Below are 13,684 nucleotides of genomic sequence, written 5' to 3' on the forward strand. Positions count from 1 at the left end.
CCCAAGGCCTTTCCTATATTTTCGTGTTCCAATTGGTTGTAGTTTAGGCTTATTCTAATGAATTGAGATAATAATAATAATTCTGATTGAGATAATACAAACAATATCTACTAACTATCTACTAAAAAAGTTTTTGTTAGAAAGCTGTTTATGATAGTCAAGCTTTATTTAGTATTTATTATACTGCTTTTTTTAGGAATCGTTAATACTATATTTTCACCAGCAAACGATGGTCACATGACAGATGTTACTTGTGAGGTATACCATGGTGGTGCAGATGCTGTTTACTCCTTTGTTATGGTAACAAAACTTGATGTAACAGTAAACATTACAGCAGTGTTACAGACACAAGAGAGCCAGCAAATTACGTCATATAATTTCTCTGTAATATCTGATATCGATTCGACATACACCTGTGTAATTCTACATGCAAAAGAATCAGCACAAAGCATTATCCTTCCTGGAATATTTCGTAAGTGATATTTTAATTTTAGCATCTTCACTCCATTCTGTAACACATGACAAATATATACAATATGGATTGGTGAGTCTGGAATAAGAAAAATTTCCAAACCAAATTAATATATATATATACTGTCTCTTATACACATCTAGATGTGTATAAGAGACAGCCCTTAACCGTCCGCGCCATTCATGCGACGTGCACTATTACGATAGTGGTAAATGGCAGTTATGTACATTCCTTGCTGAAACCCCTGTTTTGATTTGTAGGTTAGGGGGAACCATGGGGTCCAACTTAAAAAAGGGCGATGAACGTTTGTTGGAAATCCCCTCTATTTTGTGTGTCAAAATGTCCTGCACGTCCGTTAAAAATTAGCGACGCTGGACGCTTTTAAAATTTGAAACCCCTGTTTTGTTTTGTAGTCTTTTATCATTCTAAACATGTTCCATTAAGTAACTACCAATAGCACTAATTGGTGCACTCAGGAACGATCAAAGATCTGAAGATGTGCCCTCAGCTGTACATTAGTAACGTACATTAGTAACGACATGTTACGACACATTGGATTTCTTGGAAGAGACACTAAATATAGATAATTTAATAGGCAAATGAAAAACTCAGAAACAACATGTTGCATAATGTAAATCCTGCGACATTTTTTTTAACATGTAGAAAAGTCGCAAATAAAATTATCCTTTATAACAGGTGCTAACACATTCCAAATCTGGACAAATAATTTTGGAATAGAAAACTATTTTTTGAAAATTCTAATAAAAGCTTAAATAATTGTAAGTACCTGTAGTTAATAACTGATCTTTAAAAAAAAAACTTTGCTTTAGAAGTAAACAAGATACCACATTCAAATGAAATTGTAAGATAATCTCTAATACTTTTTGTGGACATTATCTTCTGCATAAATCACTAATTACGTTATAAAATAAAACATAATATAGCATAATGAGATTGAGAATTGGCTTTCTCAGAACATGTCTGCTATAACAATAAATGGCTTGTTCTAGTCTTATGTAGACCGTTTGGTAACATTGTTTATAATTAACATAACACATACATTTCATTAGAAAAAATTTCCTATTTTGGTATGTAGTATTTTACCCTGTGTGTAAGACAAACTACAAAGGATTATAATTTTTAAATTATGATTATGACAGTAACTATTTTAATTTCGAAAAAAAAGTTCTGCCTTTATACAACGGGAGTCTACATATTGATGTTACTACAAGTTCTACGATAAGTATTAACTGGACTGCGTGGGATAACACTACAGACGGTGGAGATGGGCCTGTTATTGGATACATTCTTCACTACAAACTTAGCAATGGCGATATGGATGATTGGAAACAAACACCATTTCAGGATTCACTGTCAGGAACTGCTTCTGGTTTGTTGTGGGATAGAAGTTACATTTTTGCTGTGTCAGCCGTAAGACCTGGTATAGGCGGTGAAGGTTCAATAGGGATGAAGAGAATTCAAGCAAAAACTCTTTGCGGAAGTAAGTTTTAATTTTAAATACCAAGGTGAAACTATATTGAACTTAAGATTAACTGTTATCATATCTGAATTAATAAATAAACAAGAATGTAAAGTATGCCTACTACTGCTAATGTATTTGGACAAACAAAAACTCATTCATGTACTTACCCTTGTTTTTAGAACCTAGTCCAGTTAAGAATGTGACCCATGACATCATCGAAGCAGACCAACCTAGTATACTAGTCATATGGAAAGTAAGTTTTGTATCAAAATCATTTGATGTCTTTATAATAGACCTGTTATTAGTAAAACTTAAAAATAAATGATTTGTTGAAAAAAAATTTTTTTTTTTTCAAAGATCCTGTCTTGTCGTTAAAAGTTGATGAAGGCGTATCATATTGATCTCTGTTATATGAAATGCATTTAGAACAAGCATTGTTCCACGCATGTGCAGGAGTGTAAAGAATAAATTTCTTCTGATCAAATTTAAATTCCCAGTGAGCCACCTTCAATTTCACAGTTGGTAAAGACATTTGCAGAGACAGCACAAGAATTTTTCTTCACAATCATTACTATTTTTCAAAATTCAAAATGTTCTTATTAAAGCATTACTGGAAGGTGGTTTAGTGTTTGTCACTATATTGTATCAGTGTAAAAAAAAAAAAATTTTAAATGGATCTGTATGCTACAGAATACTGTATATATAAATAGAAAGTCTATTTTTTTTTGAATTTTATATTATTTTTTTATTTACTGTGTATTTTTTATACTTTGAAATGAAAGAGAATTGAGGTGGATGCAGAGACACTGAAATGCTTCAACTCTACATATTTCTACACTGTGTATCTAAAAATGAATAACAGTGAAGGAGTTGGTGATGTGGTTTACCAGGGCATTGACACTAAAACAGTGATATACAACATTGATGTTGATGCTACTTACGCCATTTCGGTAACTGTTTCTAATAAAGATAGCGAAGGCGAATTCGGTGAAAGTCAACTTGTAGATTATGGTAGGTACCTCATAATGATCAATAATTACTGTACTATAACTTAATTTGACACCGGAAACTATTGACATTTAAAGTGATATTATTATAAATATGAAACACATTACGGGGCTAAATTGCTTAGAAAACAAGAACAATTTGAAGCTGTGATAAAATGTCAAATAATATTTTTATTAAAAATGTATTTATGAAAAAACTACAAATCAAACTAGTTACATACAGTAAAGTAATGAAATTAGCCAAAAAATAAGAACACAGAGTCTGGGCAAACTTTTTCTAGTTCTTGTGGAGGTGACATTAAATCACACATGAGCCAATTGTGTAATTACAAATATGAATTAGCAACAAGATAAAAAGAATAATTGTCATTCCTGAAATGTGTTAAAATTTATTTCTTAATAAGCACACAATATTAGAATCACATTTTTAACAAATATTTAAAAACTTTATCACATTTCAAGTTCAATAATAATTCTTTATTTATTTATATGCCTACACACTGGGAAATTTGGGCTGGGTCCCCGGGGACCCGCAGCTGCCATAGCTCGGCGCCAACTACCCCACTTACTCTACAATATCAAACAGATACAGACTGATACATACCTGTCTCTTATACACATCTAGATGTGTATAAGAGACAGCTTTATAACAGGTGCTAACAGGTTTTCAATGCGAATTATTTTGTATAGAAGTGGGAAGTAGAGGGATCGTAACACCAAATAACGCAAAGAGATTAAAATATATATTTAACACTAATGAAAAAAAAAAGTAAAGTGCTAAAGAAAAGCCTAAGTAGAATTGCTATTTTAACCAGTTAAACAATATGGAACGCCCGTCATAACACCATGTGGGATGACACTTCACTTGTGGAAGTTTAAGAAAATTGGTTAACTGAAATTTAAAATCAGTTTACTCAATCAAGTATTGAGATGTGTATAAGAGACAGTATATATATTCCACTTAAGAGCCGAATAAAGGTAGTATATATATATATATATATAGCATTACAATTTGTTTTTCTTTGTTGATAATATTAATTAATTTATTAATAGTTATTTGATATTTGCGTTCTAGTGTAGAAGTGGTGATTCTATGCATACCAACAATCTGTCGCTACAGACATTGAACTGTGTATGTTAACTAGCTATCATCATAATCATCATCAGTATTCTGTCAAAGGCAGGCCTTGTCTGAAAGTTCAATAAGTTCAATAATAATTCTTTATTTGTCCTTGTATATGTATGCCTACACACTGGGAAATTTGGGCTGGGTCCGGGGACCCGCAGCTGCCATAGCTCGGCGCCAACTACCCCACTTACTCTACAATATCAAACAGATACAGACTGATACATACATGGTCCTTAACTCAACTAACTCTCCTGAGAGGGTTATTCAAGGAGCTGAGCGTTTTGTTATTATAAAAGACACGAATTCAATACTCGATGCAGAGCCGGGTGTCGAACCAGGGCCCTGGCGTGCAAGAAGCAGGAACCATCCCAATTAGCCAAACGCTCAGCTCATAGGCACATTATCATATGTTCTCCATGCTTCATGATCTTGTGTCATATCTACCATTTTTCGGATCATCCAACATTTCTTTCTTCTTCCCCTTCCTCGTCTCCCTTCACACCTTTCTTCAAAAATCCATTTCGTCAGTCCTACCTAGCTGTAGCATTCCAATAATATTAAAACTTATTTTAATATTGGAATATTAACATTTGTTTTTTATTGTTTGTTGATGATATTCATGAATTTAAAGTGGTCATTTGATAAGTGTAGAAGTGGTTATTTTATGCACAAACCATCTGTTGTTACAGACAGTGAATATTTAACTTCTAAGCTATATAATTACCATTACAATCAACATTTAGCATTCCAATAATTTTACACTTTTTTAAATATTGAAGAATTATTAAAATTTGTTTTTCATTGATTATTAATGATATTCTTGAACTTATTAAATAGTTATTTTTGAAATTTTTGCATTCCAGTGTGTGGTTATTGTAAGACCAACCATTTGTTGACGTAGAGAGTGAACGGTATATTATAATAATAATATTATATAACTATAAATATAATATAACTTATTGTAGGAGCGGTTGGCCCACCAGTTGTGGCTTGGACTCCCAACCTTGAGGTCGGGGGTTCGAAACTCTGGCTGTGCAAATCTCTTGTGTCCTTGGGCAAGGCACTTTATCTATGGTTGCCTCTCTCCACCCAGGAGTACAAGTGGGTACCTGGTAGGTTCCAACACAACCTGCGCTGATTACTAGCTGCAATATTATGGAATGATAATATAATTTCATTTAATAATTTAATTTGGTGTTCCATATGTGTTTGATCCAATGACCGGGGTAGTAATGTGAAGATATAAGAACGACATATTATTATTCAATATTTATTTGGCATTCAAGATATATATCATTTGCCAAGAAAGAGAATAGGCAATTAGCCCGAACAAAACAATTTGCACTCTCCTCTTTACTTACACTACACAAATACAAAATCTACAACGTCAAACTACAAATTGATAAAAACAATCAAAGGCAAAGGTCATAAATAAACAATCAGATTAAAAAAAGTAAGCAAATATAAAAATAAATACATGTAGTCAATACATTGAGATATAGTACTTGGTGAGAGTGAGTTGGTAAAAATTTATCTTATACAAGTAAAACATTGCTTTCCAAAATATGTTTCTACTGCACCTTGTCACAAACCAAGAATTCCACTAGCCTTAGAACATATATAGTTAACTTGAGTATGACATGTTAATTTACAGTTTAAATAAAACACCAAGCAACTTGTACTCTTCTGCTTTTAGAGTCAATAGTGTAATCATGACATTACATCTTTACATCCTGTTAAATATCTAAATATTATATTTAAATCCTTCTGAAGAGCTATACAATCATCAATATTGTGAATAGGATGTGAAAGTGTGTGATCATCTGCAGATAAATGAAATATGTAGATAAATATCACTGACATATTAAATATAAACAAAAGAGGGCTTACCATAACTAGCTATATTACCATTACAATAGCATTCCAATAATTTTAAACTTTTAACTTTTAATTTTGGAATATCATTACAATTATTTTGTTGATGATATTCATGTATTTATTAAATAGTTATTTGATATTTGCATTTTGGTGTGTGGTTATTCTATTACCAATCATCTGTTGTTACAGACAGTGAACTGTATATTACTGTATATTATTTCCATTACAATAATTTTTAATATTTTTTTCATTTTATTAATATTGGAATATAATTAAAATTTGTTTTTCTTTGTTCGTTATGTTCATGAATGTATTGAATTAATTATTGATATTTGAAAAAAAAAAATTACTGTACTAAACTTAATTTGAAACTGGAAACGATTGACATTTAGAGTGATATTTTTAAAAGCATTGATGGTGCATTTCATAGCGATCCCAATCATTAAGGTTTCAGAATGTTAAATTGCCATTGTGGACTGTGTATGTTTTTTTGTAGAATGTGAAACTGGATGGTTTGGAACTAACTGTAAAGAGAAGAGCACTAAACCATGTACATGTCAGAGATTGACGGGAAAATTTGTGTCGTGTGATTCAAATTGGCTTGAACCCAACTGCGAAATCGGTGAGCTATTCTAAAGCACTATCAAGATTATCAAATTTTCTTTGACAAAAAAAAACACCTTATATAGTAATGATGTGCCTATATATGGTCATGATGTGATGTCATCATGACCATATTTAGGCATGTCACATGTTTTTGTCAAATAAAATTTGATAGTCTAGTCAGGGCTTAAGTGTTTATCACAAATGTAATATGGAAACAGGGTAATAAAATAGACCTAATTGCTTTTTGTTTTTAAGTCTTTTAAGGGGGTTTACACTAGGCGAAATTTCACGTGGATGTTAAATCTAAGAGAAATACTTTTACTAAAATTATATATTTTCTTACTTCATAAATATATCTTTTTTCAAATAATAAAAATAGGAGTTGTATATTTCTATTCCTTAAAATACAAATGAAATGAGTACAGTAGCGCATTCTCCAGACTACTGTAAAAGTGGTAATTTTCGCGGTACATTAATTTTCACAGTTTTCGCGCATACAGGAGCTACCGCGAAAATAAAAATATCACAAAAGTATATTCGCGCGAAAAAACACTTCAACGTACAGTACTGTACAGTAACAAAATTTATTGAGACACAAGCTTTCGCTAGCTTTTTTCAAGAACACTGATAGTTTAAGCTGGTACTAGTTCTTTGGCCTACTAAATTAGTATCCTAACCTATTTTCTCAAAGGCTTACGCTGAGCAAGGACACAAGCATGTCAGAAATATTTGTGTTGAACAAATTTTCTGTCTCTATTATGTCAACGTATGCAATTGTTTTATTTCCATTTTCGTTTATTAGTATTTCTGTGAGACATACGTGGATCCTGGGATTTGAACCTGCAAAATCTCGCTGTCAAGGCGACTATCGTATCTAATAGACCACAGAGACCTATAGGATATACGTGCAGTTCTAACCCCCAGGCACTTTCTCTCATACAACTGTCTGTAACGCTCTTAAACATAGTGTGTGTGAGCGTTTTGGTCAATTGTATTCAAAACTGCCTGGGGGTTAGAACCGCACGTATATCCTAGGTCTCTGTGGTCTATTGGATACAACTGACTAAAACGCTAACACATGCTGTAAATTAAACATGATGCCACATACAAATGAAATTGTAGCATAATCGCTAATATTTTCTGTGGACATTATGTTATACTTAAATCACTAATTACAATAAATAATTAAAAAAAATAATTAACGTAATACAACAATTGCATGAGAAAGATTCGCTATTTGGTGTGTGGTATTTTACAAATTTGTAACTGGTGTCAAATGTACTGTATTCATTATGATGTGTATCAGAATTAATTATGATTTTTGAAATATAATCTTGGAATAACTATTTTTAATTTGAAAAAAGTGGTGCCTTTATATAACGGAAGTATGCAGCTTGATGTTACTACAAGTTCTACGATAAGTATTAACTGGACTGCATGGGACAATACTACAGGCAGTGGAGACGGGCCTGTTATTGGATACATTCTTCACTACAAACTTGGCAATGGCGATGCGGATAATTGGAAACAATCACCATTTCAGAACTCATTGTCAGGAACTGTTTCTGGTTTGTTGTGGGATACTTATTACGTTTTTGCTGTGTCAGCCGTAAGACCTGGTATAGGCGGTGAAGGTCCAATGGGAATGAAGAGAATTAAAGTTAAAAGTCTTTGCGGAAGTAAGTTTTAAATTGAAACAAATACCATAAGAAAATGAAATAAACTACATAGCTTAAAATTAACTGTAATCATACCTAAAATTATTAAATACAAAAATGTGTAAGTGATTTGACTAGTAAAAGTATTTGGCCTAACAAAGAGGAACTCTTATATTTCTTTCAAATCAGTTGACCAAACACATTTTCTTGGTGTCTTTATAGACAATAAACTGCCAGCTAGTTGGTCTCTTCTACATCTATCATATTCCAACATGCTTCAACATTGCGTGGTCAGTTACAGATTCAAAACACCAAATAGTCAGTCCATGGTTCAGCACAGAAACATCAAACTTAGAACTAGACTTAGACAAACTCTTCAAACTCAAAAAAGGCAACCAGCAATTGCACCAACTCAAACTACCTATCCCATTCTAAAATCTCTTGATACTGCCCTAACCGTTTGAAATATTGTACCCTAAACTCATTTAACATCACCTACAATAAGATGCATTATGTGAATATATTGAATTAAATTGAAATTTAATTATGTACAGTGACTCATTACAGTAATGTTTTACTATTGCACTTAGAGCCTATGCCAGTTAAGAATGTGACCCATGACCTCTTCGAAACAGATCCACCGAGTATACTAGTTGCTTGGACAGTAAGTTTTGTATCAAAATCACTTGATATTATAATAGGAATTCTATTAGTCAACTTTCAAATAATAAAATATTTGATAAAATGTTAAGTAAAACTGTCTAACATCTGTTCGATGAAAACCATGGTGGCCATGATGTCGAGATCTAGATGACATACTGTGTTTTCAGACTAAAAAAAAACCATTTTCTAAAAAACTAATTTTTCTCTGTCATAATGAAATTTAAATTAATCGGACTATTGGACATAGAAATTCCTTGTACTTGTATGATACTGTGCTATTGTATTAGTTTTTAATCATGTGACTGTTAATCCCTTTCATGTCACCTACACTTGGTTTACTATCTTATATTTATTTTTGTTCACTTGATCTTGAGAATGCGTCCATGATGGACACGAAACGTCGATCCTTTTTGTCAATAAATTTTGTGTTAAAATTTATTTTGCAAGAATATGAGGCTGTATCTTGCCTGTACCTTTGGGCAGGGAAAAAAGCTTTAGACGTATTTCTTGTTGATCCTGCACATATAGTACTGTCTTATCTTCTCACCCTAACGCCTTGTAGTCTACATTAGTTTGCTAGTTGAAACCTGACACGTTCTCAAAGCAGCACAAACTTAACATACGTTGTCTGCTTCGCTTATATGTATTCCTGATCTTTTAAAAACTTTCAAATTCTGTCATGACTTCAATTTCTTGGCCATATTGTCAAGTTGGGTTCATTGCATAAAATCTTGAGCAGAGGAGATGCTAAATTACCATCTGCTTGCTAGACCTGTCATGGCTAATCGACGTCTTTCTTTAGAGATACAAGGCAGTGATTTTTCTGTAGCGCTTTCCTTTAGCCTTTACGTACTTGTAGAAGTGGTTTGGCGCAGTGGGAATTATTTATTAACTAAGATGACAACTGCAGGGACCATCAAAGGAAGCAAAGTATGCACTGCCGTAACTAGAACTCTAAAGAATATGTGAGCTACAGTGTATGTAATTCTTTTATAAGTTTAGAATATGTCTAAATCTGGATATAGTTAGTTGTTCTTCAAATATGTACTAGTTTATTGTATTTTTAATTGAAAGAAAATTGAGGTGGATGCAGAGACGCTAAAATGCTTCAACTCTACATATTTCTACACTGTGTATCTAAAATTGAATAATGATGAAGGTGTTGGTACTGTGGTTTACCAGGGCATTGATACTAAAACTGCGATATACAGCATTGATGTTGATGCTACTTACGCAATTTCGGTAACTGTTTCTAATAAAGACAGTGAAGGCGAATTTGCTGAAAGTCATCTTGTAGATTATGGTAAGTGTCTCTTAATGATCAAAAGCTACTGTAAGTTTGAAAATGGAAACATTTCTAATATTGACATAGAAAATGATATTGTGAAAGTATTTCAGATACATTTTAATCAATCCCAATCATTTTTTAGTTTCATAATTTTGTATTTCATTCATTTTTTCGATGATATTTTAATTTCGACAATGATTTTTCTTCATTTCAAAAAAGCTCTGCTTTCATATGACGGGAGTCTGCAGATTGATGTTACTACAAGTTCTACAATATGTATTAAGTGGACTGCATGGGACAACCCTACAGACAGGCCTGTTATTGGATACATTCTTTACTATAAACTTAGCAATGGCAATGCAGATGATTGGAAACAAAGCCTAATTCTGAACTCTTTGTCTGGAAGTGCTTCAGGGTTGCTGTGGGATACAATTTACACTTTTGCTTTGTCAGCCGTGATACATGATGAAGGCGGCAAAGGTTCAATTGGAATGCAGCGTATCAGCGCGTCAACTCTTTGCGGACGTAAGTTATTAACTAACTGAATGTTGAGACTCAAAACATGATAAGCTGTTGTGTTTAGCTTTATTCCATATATGTCATATATTTGATATTATTCGATATAGGTATAAACTCTGTCTCATAATATACATTAACCGATTCTTGTTTTTACCGGCACCATTTTGTAGAACCTAGTCCTGTACAGATTGTCAACCACGTAGTTTCTGATACAAACCCACATAGTATTCTTGTCACGTGGACAGTAAGTTTTGTGCTGAATTACATTACATTATATGCCTAATATAATATGTTGTATTATTAGCAATAAATCTATAATATTTTCTTTTCAAGCAAGATTTAGATGTTGTTATGAAGCCAATGTGTATTATGTAGTATAATTATCCTTTAACACAATATATTATATTTATTTACCAAATGTAACAATACATTTTATTTTTACAAAATTGTATTGGGTGTTTTTTTTTAGGAAATTACAGTTAATGCAGAGACTCTGCAGTGCTTCAACTCTACATATTTCTACACTGTGTATCTAAAATTGAATAACGATGAAGGAGTTGGTGATGTGGTTTACCAGGGCATTGATACTAAAACTGCGATATACAACATTGATGTTGATGCTACTTACGTCATTTCGGTAACCGTTTCTAATAAACACAGTGAAAGCGTATTTGTTAAAAGTACTCTTATGAGTAATGGTAGGTATTTTCAGATAATTAAAAATTACACTAGTTCAAAAAAAAAAATTGTTTTTAAATTTTTAAACACAAAGACATTGAGTGACTTGATGAAAGTTAGGCGCAATGTTATATAATCCTAATATTTCCAACTTTTTTTCCCAAGACGATTCTGAAGAAGGGCCTAAGTTGATTGCAGCTATTGGTGGCGTCATTGGAGCAGTTCTTTGTACTGTTGCAGTGGTTGTTATTATCAAAACTTTCTGGTAGGTGTAAGCTCACCCCTGGATACTAGAAACACGAGATAGGACGCTTCACAGATAAAAACTGTATTGCATGATGGGTATACTGTACTGACTTAAGTTAGTAAATTGAGGCGGCGCGTATGATGGGATGTAAACAAACATACATAAATTGTCATTGTTGGAAAGACATTCACTTTTGCCAAGAGTTCTATCTTGTGTTTCTAGTATTTTTTTTCTATAAAAATTAACATTTACTCTCTGTGTTAAGATTTAGTTAGGTTTGCTAATAGCCAATTTGGGACTTTTTGTGGTAATTAACGAAAACTGATTTGTTTCGATCTATGAATGATTGATGGTTGTTAACATCTCCTGAACAGTAATTTGTGTGACAATGTAGTGAGATGTTATAAATACGATCATTTTTTATTCTGAAGATAAAAACTTACTGGCTTGTGACAGATATGTCGAGGTTTGTTGTATTTAGTTTTGATATACATCATTTGTAGGAGTTTTATATAAGTAATAAGTTTTTTTTTTTTCTTTCAAAGGAAACTAAGACAAGGTGAAGAGGTAAGTGAATCCACAGAGGAAGCAGGCATGGATCAAGGCGATACACAGGAGTATGACAATATTGTTCCAACAAGAGGCCCTGATGGGAGTAACACTTCTACATTCTTTTTATGGTAATATTAATAAAATTAAGTAATAGTCATTAAAATAATCTGTTTATTCTTTGGCATCCTCGTTTTTTGTAAAAATTATAGTATGTACAATAAATTAACGCTTGCATTATGTAACGTGATATGTTATTAAATATGGTACATTGTTGTTGATTCTGAAAAGAATGTTTATGGTTTGTATCAAACATCTATACTTTAATCTAATAAATAACTAACTATTGTAATTCATATATTTTTTGTCTATTTAAAGTAAACAAAAACTAAGCGAAGATTTGATTAAATCCATGGACGATGCAGCCACGGATCAAGAAGATGAGCAGGATTATGAAAATATTGTTCCAATAAGAAGTCCTACTGGGAGTATAAGTTCTGCATTTTTTTCATGGTAATGCTATTATTCTTAGCAGTACAGTATACCATTTATTTTGTAAAAGTTACCATGAAAACATAACAATCAATTAATGTTCGCATAAATAATGTGGTGAGTTAATAAATACAATTGTTGTTGATTTCAAAAATAATTTTTGGTTTGTATTTATCAAATATCTATACTTATATTTATTTTAACACACAAAAAGCTACTGTAATTAATCCTGTTTTTTTTTTTTATATTCAAAGTAAACAAAAAAATAGTGAAGAAGTGAATGATTCCACAGAATATGAAAACATGGACCTAGCAGACGACCATGATTGTGGATCTACGTTATTTTATTCATGAAGAAATAAAACAAATTTTTAAACCGGGATCAACAATTCTGGATTCTAATCATGGTAATTTTTATTTAACTAGTGAATCAATTTATCTTCAACACAATACTTAAAACAATACATATTTTTAATTTTATAGTTTACTTTATCACACAGTTAAACAAAGAAAATAAATTGTATGATTTGCACTAAAAGCAATAAGTCAAATACCTGCCTGTGTGCATGGCAAAATATTAACCAAGAGGCCTGCTCTGTAGTAAAACATGTGGAGAAATGGCAAAAACATTTGACGTTTCTACTGTAATAATAAAGGACTGTTGATATTTATATGCTATTACACATGTAGTGTATTTTCTCTTTTTAAGGACGAAAATGTGAAGTGGTGAATAAACCAAAGATGCAGCTACAAATCCAAAAGAATGGCCAGGCTTGTAAACATATTTCGCCCAATTATAAGTGATCAACAATTATACAGCAAATTGTCAAGACTGCATTCGTGCCAGAGAAGATAATAAAAAATTATAGACAAATAATAATAATAAGTCAGAAGCATTTATAAATGTTTTGATTCTAGACCTATTACTAATTACTGCAAGGTGCTAAAATCAGTCAAGTATATATTTTTTATTTTCTATTTAGCACAGGGCAAATGATTGCCAATAGGGGAGGGC

The 13,684-nt window shown here is 32.1% G+C and overlaps 1 protein-coding gene across 1 annotated transcript; it reads left to right on the top strand.

The window, feature by feature from the left end:
- The first annotated feature begins 204 nt into the window (after positions 1 to 204).
- Positions 205 to 13,675, top strand: LOC117121813. Its single transcript, XM_033267119.1, has 16 exons — positions 205 to 472; positions 1,659 to 1,973; positions 2,135 to 2,208; positions 2,738 to 2,966; positions 6,466 to 6,591; positions 7,940 to 8,254; positions 8,824 to 8,897; positions 9,971 to 10,199; positions 10,404 to 10,709; positions 10,874 to 10,947; positions 11,173 to 11,401; positions 11,547 to 11,646; positions 12,174 to 12,308; positions 12,556 to 12,690; positions 12,924 to 13,076; positions 13,379 to 13,675. Exons 1-15 carry the CDS (start codon positions 238 to 240, stop codon positions 13,021 to 13,023), a joined length of 2,676 nt encoding a protein of 891 aa, XP_033123010.1. The 5' UTR covers positions 205 to 237; the 3' UTR covers positions 13,024 to 13,076; positions 13,379 to 13,675.
- The last annotated feature ends 9 nt before the right edge of the window (positions 13,676 to 13,684 follow it).

This window comes from Anneissia japonica, unplaced genomic scaffold (assembly GCF_011630105.1).
Source record: "Anneissia japonica isolate Jap-2015-1 unplaced genomic scaffold, ASM1163010v1 scaffold2392_len1475705_cov187, whole genome shotgun sequence".
Lineage (NCBI taxonomy): Eukaryota > Metazoa > Echinodermata > Crinoidea > Comatulida > Comatulidae > Anneissia > Anneissia japonica.

Bases quoted from the DNA above. Each gene is read 5' to 3' on its own strand.
- LOC117121813 (XM_033267119.1), top strand. From the start codon at position 238: ATGACAGATGTTACTTGTGAGGTATACCATGGTGGTGCAGATGCTGTT. The intron at 1,974-2,134 runs GTAAGTTTTAAT...CCTTGTTTTTAG, and splicing joins AGCAAAAACTCTTTGCGGAA to AACCTAGTCCAGTTAAGAAT. The intron at 8,898-9,970 runs GTAAGTTTTGTA...TTTAATTGAAAG, and splicing joins GTATACTAGTTGCTTGGACA to AAAATTGAGGTGGATGCAGA.